Raw genomic sequence first — 14726 nt, 5'->3', positions numbered from 1 at the left:
ATCACATTATACAGTACCCAATGCCACAGTACTGTATATCATCCAGCACCACATTACAACCGTACATCCAACCCCTCCTCTCTAGCCGTACAGACAGCCCCCCTGAGCCCCCATACCTCCTGAAACATCTCCACATTGTTGATAATTTTGTAAAACTCTCCGAGCCTCCGGTGTCAACAGTAATGGCATTACCCTGGCAACACACAAAAAAAAGATAAACAGTCTGTCATTGCAGAAGACACCCCTCCACAACTCCCATGTCAACCCGAGCCAACCAGCTATTGGTGTCCAGGGCTCCATGTAATACCCTCCACTGGATGACCCCTGACCTTTCCAGCACTGGGAGCTGATAGAGCACCCTCCACCTATACCCTGCCATGCTCTCAGCCCCACAACCCCCTGCCACTGATGCCCCTTCACCCCCTCTAAGCCCACCTCCGTACGGTACAGTAGCCTCTGTGCTGCTGAGTCAGAACGCTGCCACCCTGCTCTCCAGGTCCACCAAACCCAGTGATCAGTGGGTTGTGGAAGATGGTCTCCTCCCATACCCACGGCCCAGGCACCACACCCCCCTCTCGTGTGGGTCTCAGCAGCTACCAGGCCCTCAGTACTGCAGCATAGAAATCAGAGACCCCTGCTGTATTGAGTCTCTCTGGCCACATGATGAAGAGCTGCTGATCCAGCCACTGATCCAGCCAAAAAATGTCTTCCTTTTTATTTTACCTCTAAAATCTGTTTTAGGACATAACTGGAAAAAATATATTATAATAACAACTGGTGTAGAAAGTAACCATCCGCACCTCAATGGTACCAAGTGTGTTTGTCTGCATTACCAGGAAAAACACTGGCAACTTCCGGCTATTTCTGGTCTAGCGATCGATGACAGCAGAGTACGCTGCCCAAACTTATGTCATTAGAAAGAGGAGATTATCCTGATTAAATGGTGTCCGACATGAATACATCTAAATATACTCATTGTGAGATATTTAGTGAAATAAACAGACATACCTATATTTCCCCTTTAGGACACAGTGGGACAACCTCAGAGTTTCAGGAGTAAAGGTTTTTTATTGAAGTTTTTACTACCAGCAATTGGTAACAGCATTGTACGCTTCCCAAACCTACATCATTAGAAATAATAGGTTATCCTGATTAAAATGGTGTAGAACTTCAAACCATTAAAATAAATACATCTATTAGAGATACTTGTAGAAGTAGACAGACATGTCCTTATTTCCCCTAAACAATGGCAGTCTGGAAGTTATAACAACAGTCTTTTATTTAACCAGCTACCATTTATCTACTACCATTTACCTTTTGGGTTTAACACTTAGTGGTTTGTAATCTCGCTGTTAAGAGCGTTGAGCAGTAACTGAAAGGTGGCTGGTTCGAACAAAGTTGTTTTCATGCTACAGATTTTTACCATCGACAACCATCAATATCATTAAGCCCTGCACAACTAACGTGCTGTTTCCTATTTAACAACAGATACTAAATTATGCTCAACTGGGACCACTGGCTGGGGTGATTTATTTGGACAAAACACAACACAAGGAGAGTAAGATTAACATCGGTTACATAGGGATTTACTGAAAAACGAATACACATTCTCCAAGAAACTGAAAAACTCAGCAGCCTCTGGAATAGCCCTGTAAGAATGACACAACACCAAATTAAGCTCATGAGCAAAGCAATGTACATTAATTGTCTCCGGATGCAGCACGCGGAAATGTGCTTGTACACCTCCTTTGGACCCACTCATGACAGCTGCACCATCATATGTCTGCTACCTCCATCATAGGTCAACACACTTTAGGCCTGCTACCCCCATCATAGGTCAACACACTTTAGGCCTGCTACCCCCATCATAGGTCAACACACTTTAGGCCTGCTACCCCCATCATAGGTCAACACACTTTAGGCCTGCTACCCCCATCATAGGTCAACACACTTTAGGCCTGCTACCCCCATCATAGGTCAACACACTTTAAGCCTGCTACCCCCATCATAGGTCAACACACTTTAGGCCTGCTACCCCCATCATAGGTCAACACACTTTAAGCCTGCTACCCCCATCATAGGTCAACACACTTTAGGCCTGCTACCCCCATTATAGGTCAACGCATTTTAGGCCTGATACCTCCATCATAGGTCAACACACTTTAGGCCTGCTACCCCCATCATAGGTCAACACACTTTAGGCCTGCTACCTCCTTCATAGGTCAAAGCACTTTAGGCCTGCTACCCCCATCATAGGTCAACACACTTTAGGCCTGCTACCCCCATCATAGGTCAACGCACTTTAGGCCTGCTACCTCCATCATAGGTCAACACACTTTAGGCCTGCTACCCCCATCATAGGTCAACACACTTTAGGCCTGCTACCTCCTTCATAGGTCAAAGCACTTTAGGCCTGCTACCCCCATCATAGGTCAACACACTTTAGGCCTGCTACCCCCATCATAGGTCAACGCACTTTAGGCCTGCTACCTCCATCATAGGTCAACACACTTTAGGCCTGCTACCTCCATCATAGGTCAACGCACTTTAGGCCTGCTACCCCCATCATAGGTCAACACACTTTAGGCCTGCTACCTCCATCATAGGTCAACACACTTTAGGCCTGCTACCTCCATCATAGGTTAACGCACTTTAGGCCTGCTACCTCCATCATAGGTCAACACACTTTAGGCCTGCTACCCCCATCATAGGTCAACACAATTTAGGCCTGCTACCTCCATCATAGGTCAACACACTTTAGGCCTGCTACCCCCATCATAGGTCAACGCACTTTAAGCCTGCTACCCCCATCATAGGTCAACGCACTTTAGGCCTGCTACTCCCATCATAGATCAATGCTCTTTAGGCCTGCTACCCCTCTCATCTGGAGCTGCTGTTGCAACTAATTTGCTATCAATTGGGCATCAAATGACTTGATTTCTGCTAGTGCTAGTAAACGCTCCTTAACTGTCCCCCCTGTCACATACACACAGAGCCAACAGTTCAGACTGGGCATCTCTGGCCTCATCCGCCAGAAAGTCAGTTGGTGCCACAGTATTCAATACAACTAATAGGAGCTGGCAGGGTGAAATGTCCTAAAATAAGGCCTCTTATTAGTGATTACTTAATTAAGTATTTATGAAAGTTGACAATCGTAATATAAAGTCAAGAGAAGAAAAAGCCTGGAAGGAGGAGAAATGACTAGAAACGATTCGGTTGACCGTTTTATGTGTGGATTAATTGGCGGAGTAGAGGACCTTGTGCATTTCAGGTAAAATAACAACTCAACGTTTATATCCCAGGACAAATTAGCTAATTAGCAAGTACAAACTAGCTAGCTAAATTGCAATACATGTGTGTAATGCTTTTCGACCTGTCCCCAAATTAATATAATTGGTTCTGTTTGTTTTGATATTTTAACCTGTGTGTCGTGATCGCGTTTGGTGTGTGAGGACAAAATACATTTATGCACGATGACGCACGGGCGCAGCCAGTTTGGGTTCCGTGTAACCCTCCTCACGAACCACAAAAGCCTCAAAAACCAACATCTTCTTCTATGATATAAAGGCGGTCCGCAAACCAACGTTAAAGGTGCATGTGCACCTACCTACTGTGCTGGAGTGTGTTCAATCACAGTTTACAACATTTCTAAATCCTCCTACCTTATTCAGTACTTCTGAGAGAATAAAAAAGAGCCCTACTAACTTCTAATAGACCCTCCCCAATCCCCTAAATCCTTTCCAAACCCCCCCAACCCGGTCCAACCTCAATAACCCTACACTTCAATCTTTCCCTCTCTTCAACATACTTACAACAATATAACAACACATGCTCCACCGTTTCATTGACCATACCCTCCAGACACAAACCATTCACTTGCTGCCAACCAGATGTAATGACCAGTTCAATGTACAAAGTCCTAAGCGCAATCGAGTAAACACCACCTCTTCCTTCCTAATCTGACCTTTGAATCTTGGTCCACCAACCTTTCTTTGGAGGGCATATAAATGCCGGTCCTTGTGCTCAAGTCCCATCTCTATCAAAATGGCTCTGATCTTACATTTGGCCTCACCTCTACTCAGTGGAACATTAATATCAAGTATATCTCTTTTCAAAGCTCTTTTAGTTAACTGGTCAAATTTCACTCCCTTCTATATCTGAATGTGCTGGGACCCAGCAGAATCTCACTACTAACATTGATACCTCCAATAGAAGGTCACTACGATTAGATTTACCAGATGATAAACTATTCAATACAGACAGAGAATCTGAGCATACTATAATTCTAACAGGTTGTACGTCCTCCACCCACTGGAGGGCAACTATTATCACCAACAGTTCAACTGAGTATACTGACAGTTCATCTGTTAGTTTTCTACATACAGTTGAAGTCGGAGGTTTACATAGACCTTAGCCAAATACACTTAAACTCAGTATTTCACAATTCCTGACCTTTAATCCTAGTAAATATTCCCTGTTTTAGGTCAGTTAGGATCACCACTTTATTTTAAGAATGTGAAATGTCAAAATATTAGGGAGAATGATTTATTTCAGCTTTCATTTCTTTCATCACATTCCCAGTGGGTCAGAAGTTTACATACACTTAATTAGTATTTGGTAGCATTGACTTTAAATTGTTTAAATTGTGTCAAACGATTTGGGTAGCCTTCCACAAGCTTCCCACAATAAGTTGGGTGAATTTTGGCCCATTCCTCCTGACAGAGCTGGTGTAACTGAGTCAGGTTTGTAGGCCTCCTTGCTCGCACACGCTTTTTCAGTTCTGCCCACAAATTTTCTATAGGATTGAGGTCGGGGCTTTGTGATGGCCACTCCAATACCTTGACTATGTTGTCCTTAAGCCATTTTGCCACAACTTTGGAAGTATGCTTGGGATCATTGTCCATTTAGAAGAACCATTTGTGACCAAGCTTTAAATTCATAACATGTCTTGAGATGTTGCTTCAATATATCCACATAATTTTTCTCCCTCGTGATGCCATCTATTTTGTGAAATGCACCAGCCCCTCCTGCAGCAAAGCACCCCCACAACATGATGCTGCCACCCCTGTGCTTCATGGTTGGGATGGGGTTCTTCGGCTTGCAAGCCTCCCCCTTTTTTCTCCAAACATATTGATGGTCACTATGGCCAAACAGTTCTATTTTTGTTTCATCAGACCAGAGGACATTTCTCCAAAAAGTACAATATTTTTCCCCATGTGCAGTTGCAAACCGTAGTCTGGCTTTTTTATGGCGGTTTTGGAGCAGTCGCTTCTTCCTTGCTAAGCGGCCTTTCAGGTTATGACGATATAGGACTCGTTTCACTGTGGATATAGATACTTTTGCACCTGTTGCCTCCAGCATCTTCACAAGGTCCTTTGCTGTTTTTCTGGGATTGATTTGCACTTTTCGCACCAAAGTACGTTCATCTCTAGGAGACAGAACGCGTCTCCTTCTGAGTGGTATAACGGCTGCGTGGCCCCATGGTGTTTATACTTGCGTACTATTGTTGTTACAGATGAACGTGGTACTTTCAGGCATTTGGAAATTGCTCCCAAGGATGAACCAGACTTGTGAATGTCTACAATTTTTTTTCTGAAGTCTTGGCTGATTTCTTTTGATTTCCCCATGATGTTAAGCAAAGAGGCACTGAGTTTGAAGGTAGGCCTTGAAATACATCCACAGGTACACCTCCGATTGACTCAATGTCACGTTCTGACCATAGTTCTTTTGTGTTTTCCTTGTTTTAGTGTTGGTCAGGATGTGAGCTGGGTGGGCATTCTATGTTGTGTGTCTAGTTTGTCCGTTTCTATGTATGGCCTGATATGGTTCTCAATCAGAGGCAGGTGTAGGTAGCTTGTTTTGTGTTGGGGTTTGTGGGTGGTTGTTTCCTGTCTTTGTGTTCTCTGCACCAGATAGGACTGTTTCGGGTTTTGCCACCTTTGTTGTGCGTCTCCTTGGGCCGGCGTACATGGTACCAGCCTTATGCATGGTGTCCCCGGTTCGCCAGCACAGCCCAGCGCGGGCTATTCCACATCGCCACACTGGCAGGGCGACCGGGAGCATTCAACCAGGTAAGGTTGGGCAGGCTCGGTGCTCAAGAGCTCCAGTGCGTCTGCACGGTCCGGTCTATCCAGTACCACCTCCACGCACCAGCCCTCCGGTGGCAGCCCCCCGCACCAGGCTTTCTCTCCATTTCAGCCCTACAGGTGCTCCCGCCTGTCCAGAGCTGCCAGAGTCTCCCGTCTGTCCAGAGCTGCTAGAGTCTCCCGTCTGTCCAGAGCTGCTAGAGTCTCCCATCTGTCCAGAGCTGCTAGAGTCTCCTGCCTGTCCAGAGCTGCTAGAGTCTCCCGCTTGTCCAGAGCTGCTAGAGTCTCCCGCCTGTCCAGATCTGCTAGAGTCTCCCGCCTGTCCGGATCTTCTAGAGTCTCCTGCCTGTCCAGAGCTGCTAGAGTCTCCCGCCTGTCCAGAGCTGCTAGAGTCTTCCACCTGTCCAGAGCTGCTAGAGTCTATCGCGTGTCCAGAGCTGTCTGCAATCTGCAAGGAGTCTGCAAGGAGCCGCCAGAGCCGTCAGTCTGTAAGGAGCCGCCAGAGCCGCCAGTCTGCAAGGACCCGCCAGAGCCGCCAGTCTGCAAGGAGCCGCCAGAGCCGCCAGTCAGCCAGGAGCCGCCAGAGCCGCCAGTCAGCCAGGAGCCGCCAGAGCCGCCAGTCAGCCAGGAGCCGCCAGTCAGCCAGGAGCCGCCAGAGCCGCCAGTCAGCCAGGAGCCGCCAGAGCCGCCAGTCAGCCAGGAGCCGCCAGGAGCCGCCAGTCAGCCAGGAGCCGCCAGAGCCGCCAGTCAGCCAGGAGCCACCAGAGCCGCCAGTCAGCCAGGAGCCCGCCAGAGCCGCCAGTCAGCCAGGAGCCGCCAGTCAGCCAGGAGCCGCCAGAGCCGCTAGTCAGCCAGGAGCCGCCAGAGCTGTCAGTCAGCCAGGAGCCGCCAGAGCCGTCAACCAGCCTGAGCTATCTCTCAGTCCTGAGCTACCCCTCAGCCCTGAGCTACCCCTCAGTCACGAGCTGCCCCTCAGTCCGGAGCTGCCCCTCAGTCCAGTGGGGCCCTTTGTTAGGGTTCCTAGGCCAAGGTCGACGGCGAGGGTCGCCACTCAAAGGACGCTAAGGAGGTGGACAAAGACAATGATGGAGTGGGGTCCAGCGCCAGAGCCGCCACCGCGGACAGATGTCCACCCAGACTCTCCCCTATAGGTTTAGGTTGTGTGGTCGGAGTCCGCACCTTGGGGGGGGACTCTGTTTAAAGGCACAGTCAACTTAGTGTATGTAAACCTCTGACTCACTGGAATTGCAATACAGTGAATTATAAGTTAAATAATCTGTCTGTAAACAATTGTTGGAAAAATTACTTGTGTCATGCACATAGTAGACGTCCTAACCGACTTTCCAAAACTATAGTTTGTTAACAAGAAATGTGTGGAGTGGTTGAAAAACGAGTTTTAATGACTCCAACCTAAGTGTATGTAAACTTCCGACTTCAACTGCATCTGCACTTCAAATTCAGGAACGTAAGCTCCTGCTCCTGTGCTCCACTATCTGGGTCCTTGGATCCATCTGTGAAAAGTGGTAAAAAAGCATAACTTCTACCAATGTAATTGTCAACCAGTTTCCCTTTATCACTGACTTCTGTCGTGGAAATTTCCTCTATTTACCAAATCATTAGAGCAAACCACACACACAAGTCAGAGTTAGTTATAAAAGTCCATCTTTAATTATATGAGCTCTATCACAATCCTGTGACTCTCAGATAAATTCAGTGTCTCTCAATGAATTCTCTGAGAGCCCCCTTACAATGCAACTGAGATCCTTTAATAGCGAAGAACACACATAGTCAGACAGCATAGACATAATTCATCGTTCAGCTTTGTCTCCTTACTCAAACCCCAGAACCATAAACCAATCCTCCAAATCAACAGGCATATATCAAATTGTCATTTAGATACAACCATCTCTAAATACAACCAAACCTGGACAAGCTCACGGAGAGGAGAGTGAGGCTATAGGTTAAGATAAAAGGGAGCATGAGAATGATTCCAGACACTGCCAACCTCCTTTCTACACTAGAAAAAGGTAGGGAGTAAAAGATATGTTTACACATGATGACACTTTGACCTCTCCCCTCTCTGCGGCCCATGCAACTTAGTTTTGACATAGAACAGATAACTGCAACCTCGCCACAGTATTATACAAAAATACCATTCTGATGAGAAGTAACTTACACCCATTTGATGAATATAAAACATCTTACATATGTTACCAACAAATTCTGAATCTTCCACGACACTTCTGACCAATCTTTCCTTTTCTCTACCAAGGTTAGATCAACAACGGGATCTGGGAGTAACCATGGAGGAACATCCCCTATCACCACAGAAGGGCCAACCTCCAACTCCCTCAAACCATTCTCATCAGCAAGCTTTCCAACTGTCCAACCAAACCACTGCCTTGTCTACTAGTATATTCCCAACAGTCATCTAGAACAGTAGCAGTGGGAGGCTCAACCTCACAGCCTTTCAACCCAATAAGCTGATGACAATTTATTACGTCGTATATCCAAAGGCATCTCACCTGCCTCCACTAGTAAGACACATACAGATGTTGATTTAAATGCACCAATACATATCCTTAAAGCCATGTACTGGATTCTGTCCAGCTTCTGAAGACAAGTCTTTGCTGCTGTTCCATAAACTCTACACCCGTAATCAATTGTCGTCCTGATCAGAGCTCTATAAATATCCATCAACGATTGTCTGTCAGCACCCCATTCCTAACCAGAGACCCACACAACCAACTACCATGAAAGTGATGGAATGAGAGAGAGAGACATCGTTACAACACTGTACATAGCCATAATATAACATTTCTTCTTCTTTGGAGTTTAACAGTGGTTGGCATCCAATATGTTACATTACTGCCCCCAACTGGACAGTAATATAAATCTATTTTACTTTGTGATACAAAAAAATAAAACCCTTCCAACTAACCCTACACTCATTAAAAACCCACTACCCCATTCAACTACTTTGACCCAATCTGCTCCTGCGCCATGCCAACGACCTGGGAGGATGGGACACCACCACTCAACACACCCTGTAACTCTTCTGAAGTCAAATCTAGTATGACCAAATACTTCTCTGCAGCTGCCACCACAACATCTATTTTCTGTGATTTACGTTCCATTTCTGCGGTACAGTTGATAACCATTGCTATGAACTCTAAGAAGCCAACCTTACTGAAGCATATATCACTCGTTGGCCTATCCCTCTGTGCTGGCACAGATCTACTACTCACTGGGATCCTCTCAGGATCCCTCACCCTTGACCCATCCTCCTCTACTTTCTTCACTGCCTCAGCATACGACACCTTCTGCACTACTCTGACTCTAGCCACCTCAACCTGCCTCTCTCTCACCGGACACTTCTGATCCCCAGGAACATGGACACCCTTACAGTTGACACACAACTTTATCCACCAAACTAAACAATCCTCTATCCCATGACCTCCTGCACACTTCACACATCTTGGAATCTCCCTCCTACAAACTGCTGCAACATGACCATAAACGTTGCACTTGAAACAGCTCAGTGGATTCAACACAAAGTCTATAACTGATATATCCTAACATGACTTTGTCAAGTAAAGACTCAAAACTCAAAAGGACTGACAGTGACTCCTCTGTTTCACCACGCTCACCACCGGGTCTGTGTCGTACCAAACGGTGGTCATCACAAACACCAGGAGTCTTCAACTTCAATTGCTCCACCTCCACACTTAACACTATCCCAGAAATCAAACATTTCAATGGTGCCCTGTTCCCAAGAACAAAGCAAGAAACAGATCTTGACCCAAGTTGTGTGACACGGAGCGCCCACTCCCTCTGGCCAGAAGAAACACAAACAAATATGACAAGTCCACTACAGGTTACCGTCACTGATTCAACTGCACCCAACTCCTTTACCACCCACCCTGAAACCACACATGGATCTGCCAAAAGGTATGGATCCACTTTCTCCAACAATGTAACTCCTACTGCACCAGATTCTTTTTTATCATGTCCATTGATGTCAGGCTCTGGTTCTGAGGTCTTCACCACACCTTCTACCTCACTTAACTCTCCCTCATTCACATCCATTTCACCTCCAGAACTCGGTTTGGCGCACGGCTCACTCTGTTTGCACGAGAAAATCTCAAATTTGAAAGTCTCTATTCCTTTGAAACCTTTGTGAGTGTAACGTTTACAGTTAATTTCTTATTGTTTCTTCCACTTTTGTTTATTATCTATTTCACTTCCTCTGTCAATGTAAACATATGTTTCGCATGCACATAAAGTCCTTTGAATTTATTTGAATTGAGAGAGAGAGAGAGAGAGAGAGAGAGAGAGAGAGAGAGTGAGCTCCATGTTAATGTATCGAGAACATGAGTTACTCAAGGCTATGTGATGAGATAGCCCCGTATGTGACTTCAAAATCAGTGTCACCCTACGGCCCAATGGGGAATGTCCAAGATGTTGATTTCTCCCCATATAGACCTGGGTTCATATCCCGGGTTCATATACATTGGGTTCATATACATTAAGCAGTCTATTCTCTGAAAGGGGTCCAGACATAGTGGGGTCAGTGGGATTGAACAGGGGCCCCTCTCCTCTCTCTCTCTGACTGGAGTAGAAAGTGAAATGGTGTCTCCCCTCTGGTCAACAATACTCACCTTGAGAGACTTCACAGCCTGTTGGAGCTCCTTCCTCTCCTTCTCTCTCTCCTGGAATCTCTGCTGGACCTTCTGCTGACTCATCACCAGCTGCCTCTGTGGAGAATCACTCTTCAATGAGACATCAAGCTTTATTTGTCCAGTAGATCAATAGTATAGTAATGTGACATAGGACCCATAGAAGATAGGGAATAAAATGTTGACTAAGTCCCTTTCCAATATTATATTTTCTATGTTGCGATGTGAATGATTCTAGTTTTTATGGTAGATGTACATGTATCAATGAGTTGAGACTGAACTTTGGACTCATTAAAGGGCATGAGTCCAAAGTTCAGAATTATAGTGTTTGACTTTAGAAAATGGTGATACATTTGGAGAATCTTGGTTAACATATTGTATTCATATTTGTTCTGCCCTGGATCGATTTCATTTGAATTATCTTATATTCAAACAACCTTAGTTCCTACTGTATCTTTAATTCTTTGTTTATCAGACAGTCACCAACAAGTTGTTCTGGTCTTACCTGTTTCTCAGTCCTCTCTGCTGAAGCTGACACTGTATCATGGCCTTTATGTTCATCCATCACACACTGATAACAGATACACTGCTGATCGGTACGACAGAAAACCTCCAGCAGTTTGTCATGATGAGAGCAGATCTTCTCCTGTAGTTGTGCGGTCGCATTGGCCAGCTTGTGCTTCTTCAAAGCAGGAGATTCATAGTGAGGTTGGAGGTGAGTCTCACAGTAAGAGGCCAGACACACCAGACAGGACATGAGGGCTTTCTGTTTTCTGGTCCCTTTGCAGACATCACACACCACATCTCCAGGTTCAGCATAGCACAGAGCAGGAGGGGGAGCAGCCTGGAGTCCTGTCTTCTTCAGACTCTCCACCACTTCAGCCAGCACAATGTTTCTCTTCAGAACAGGTCTTGGGGTAAAGGTCTGTCTGCACTGTGGACAGCTGTAGAAACCTTTCAGAACATCCTGATCCCAGCTTTCTTTAATACAGCCCATACAGTAACTGTGTCCACAGGCAGTAGTCACCGGATCCTTCAGTAGATCCAGACAGACGGAGCAACAGAACAGTTCCTGATTCTCTGCCATTTTGGTGCTCTATCCCGTAGGTTAAGCAATGCCAGTGTCAAAGATTACTTTCATTTCAGTGTCAAATATGACTTTCTTTCATGGAACTCTACACCAGAGGACAGGGAGTGGCTTCCTACTGGACTGAGTTCTCTGTATCTACAGGGAGTGGCTTCCTACTGGACTGAGTTCTCTGTATCTACAGGGAGTGGCTTCCTACTGGACTGAGTTCTCTGTATCTACAGGGAGTGGCTTCCTACTGGACTGAGGTCTCTGTATCTACAGGGAGTATATTCTATTTGCACAACAGCATGTGAAATGTATTGTCAATCAGTGTTGCTTCCTAAGTGGACAGTTTGATTTCATAGAAGTGTGATTGACTTGGAGTCACGTTGTGTTGTTTAAGTGTTCCCTTTATTTTTTTGAGCAGTGTACTTAGTGTACAAAACATAAAGAACATGACATAGACTGACCTGGTGAATCCAGGTGAAAACTATGATCCTTTATTGATGTCACTTGTTAAATCCACTTCAATCAGTGTAGATGAAGGGGAGGAGACAGGTTAAATAAGGATTTTGAAGCTTTGAGACAATTGAGATATGGATTCTGTATGTGTGCTATTCAGAGGGTGAATGGGTTAAACAACATTTTGAAGTGCTTTTTGAACTAGGTATGGTAGTAAGTGCCAGGCAGGAGCACCGGTTTGAGTCAAGAACTGCAATGCTGCTGGGTTTTTCATTCTCAACAGTTTCCTGTGTGTATCAAGAATGGACCATCACCCAAAGGACTTCCAGCCACTTTGACACAACTGTGGGAAGCATTGGGGTCAGCATGGACCAGCATCCCTGTGGAACATTTCTACACCTTGTAGAGTCCATGCTCCCACAAATGGAGGCTGTTCTGCATTTCAGGGCCTGCGTTTCATTCCACATAGTTTCCCCTTGTATTGGACATTACCATCAAGGACTCATCAAGTCAATTAGTAAATTAACTTAACTAATTAACTAATGCCTCCTATCTTAACTTCCAGAATATATCCTGGGCGTTCGGACAATTAGTCTGAGGAGGTCACAGTCATCTGCACAGACCAAGATAGAGTGAGAGAAGATGTAGGTCAAGGCTCTCTCTTCAGAACACAACATCTTCCCTCAAACCCTCAACCCTTGTTGTTATGTTTGTCCTCTCAGGTTCTACTGGCTGGTGAACCTGAACTCGACGGTAGTGTTTTTGGGTATCACCTACATCCAGCAGTCAGTGGCCAACAACCTGGGATTCCTCATCCTCTTCATGTCTGTGCTGCTGATGCTCATCGCCATACACATGGTCTACAACAACCTCATTAGAGGTCCCAGAAAGGTAACACAACCTCAACCTCACCTTCAGGCCCAAGAAAGGTAACACAACCTCAACCTCATCTTCAGGCCCAAGAAAGGTAACACAACCTCACCTTCAGGCCCAAGAAAGGTAACACAACCTCACCTTCAGGCCCAAGAAAGGTAACACAACCTCACCTTCAGGCCCAAGAAAGGTAACAACCTCAACCTCATCTTCAGGCCCAAGAAAGGTAACACAACCTCACCTTCAGGCCCAAGAAAGGTAACACAACCTCACCTTCAGGCCCAAGAAAGGTAACACAACCTCACCTTCAGGCCCAAGAAAGGTAACACAACCTCAACCTCACCTTCAGGCCCAAGAAAGGTAACACAACCTCACCTTCAGGCCCAAGAAAGGTAACACAACCTCACCTTCAGGCCCAAGAAAGGTAACACAACCTCACCTTCAGGCCCAAGAAAGGTAACACAACCTCAACTTCACACAGACTATGTTTCACCTTTGTGTTACAGTGTATGTATATACCTAGATTTAAGTGGTCTATTCTAGTATTGATGTGGTTGTTGTGGTCTATTCTAGTGTTGATGTGGTTGTTGTGGTCTATTCTAGTATTGATGTGGTTGTTGTGGTCTATTATACACCAGGTGAGTATAATCCTGAATGCTGATTGGTTAAAACTGCATTCCAATCGGTTTCTATTCCACAAGTTACCACTGGCTAAATCTATGGAGTTAAAAAGCCTAATTACTCTGTTCCATCTGACTGTGCAATCCACTTTCTCATCAGCCCAGCCAGGCAATTTATAAACTTGATCTCCACTATATAAATATATCTGGACATTATCTCACATTTATTTTAGAATAACATTTTGTTTTCAACAAAGGAGATTTGTATAAACCTTGCTGGCTGTCTGCCTCTCTGACATTTGCAACTTTGTTTCAATATTAAAATTCAATCTCCGGCTGTCCCATATTAATGAACATGTCGGGAGTTGGAACGAGACAGACAGGCAGGCAGAGCCTCTCAGCCAGTCGAAATCATGAATCAGCTGGCATAATTTGTATGGATATACAAAGAAAATTCAATTTAGAAAACGTAAAATTAAACTAAGTGCAGTTAGTTTGCAGTCTTTCCAGCTTCAGTTTGAAGTGATTGTGTAAGCTGTGTTGTTGGCTAGCTCCTCTGAACAACAGTGTCCTGACGAGAGAGCACCTTTTCTATGCCAGGGGAAATCATGCATCACTAGCTCATTAATATGGATGTATCTAAATAAACGCCACTGGAAAACAGCTTATACAAATGCAGCTACTTTGTTGTTATTCTGGCTGCACTATTTGACGTGACTGTAAGTTAGCCGTAATTGACTAGCTAGCAAGCAAGGGATAAGAATGTTGCCAGCCAGTACACCAATGGAACGTTCAGAACGATCGACTGGGTCACGTCCATAGATTCAGAACAAAACGACTGAACGACCAGTTTGGGTAGCAACCCTAGATTTGTGTCCGGACTACATCTTGTGGAAGGACGAAATAGTATGAATAAATTCATTAAAATAAAGTTTTT

The 14726-nt window shown here is 45.3% G+C and overlaps 1 protein-coding gene across 2 annotated transcripts in view; it reads right to left on the bottom strand.

The window, feature by feature from the left end:
* Positions 1–11936, bottom strand: part of LOC109897721 (E3 ubiquitin/ISG15 ligase TRIM25-like) — a 39607-nt gene extending 27671 nt beyond the window's left edge. The window contains exons 1-2 of one of the 2 annotated variants that reach the window (XM_031833056.1): positions 11271–11936; positions 10748–10843 (exon numbers count right to left, since the gene is read on the bottom strand). In XM_031833056.1, coding sequence (XP_031688916.1) covers positions 10748–10843; positions 11271–11852 — 678 coding nt within the window. In that variant the 5' untranslated portion in view covers positions 11853–11936. The remainder of the gene's footprint in view (positions 1–10747; positions 10844–11270) is intronic. The other variant, XM_020493375.2, reaches the window with a different exon arrangement.
* Between the last annotated feature and the right edge of the window lie 2790 nt (positions 11937–14726).

The sequence above is a fragment of the Oncorhynchus kisutch genome, linkage group LG10 (genome assembly GCF_002021735.2).
Source record: "Oncorhynchus kisutch isolate 150728-3 linkage group LG10, Okis_V2, whole genome shotgun sequence".
NCBI classification, from domain to species: domain Eukaryota; kingdom Metazoa; phylum Chordata; class Actinopteri; order Salmoniformes; family Salmonidae; genus Oncorhynchus; species Oncorhynchus kisutch.
The sequence above is the reverse complement of the archived record's forward strand: the minus strand, read 5'-3'. Positions and strand labels throughout refer to the sequence as shown.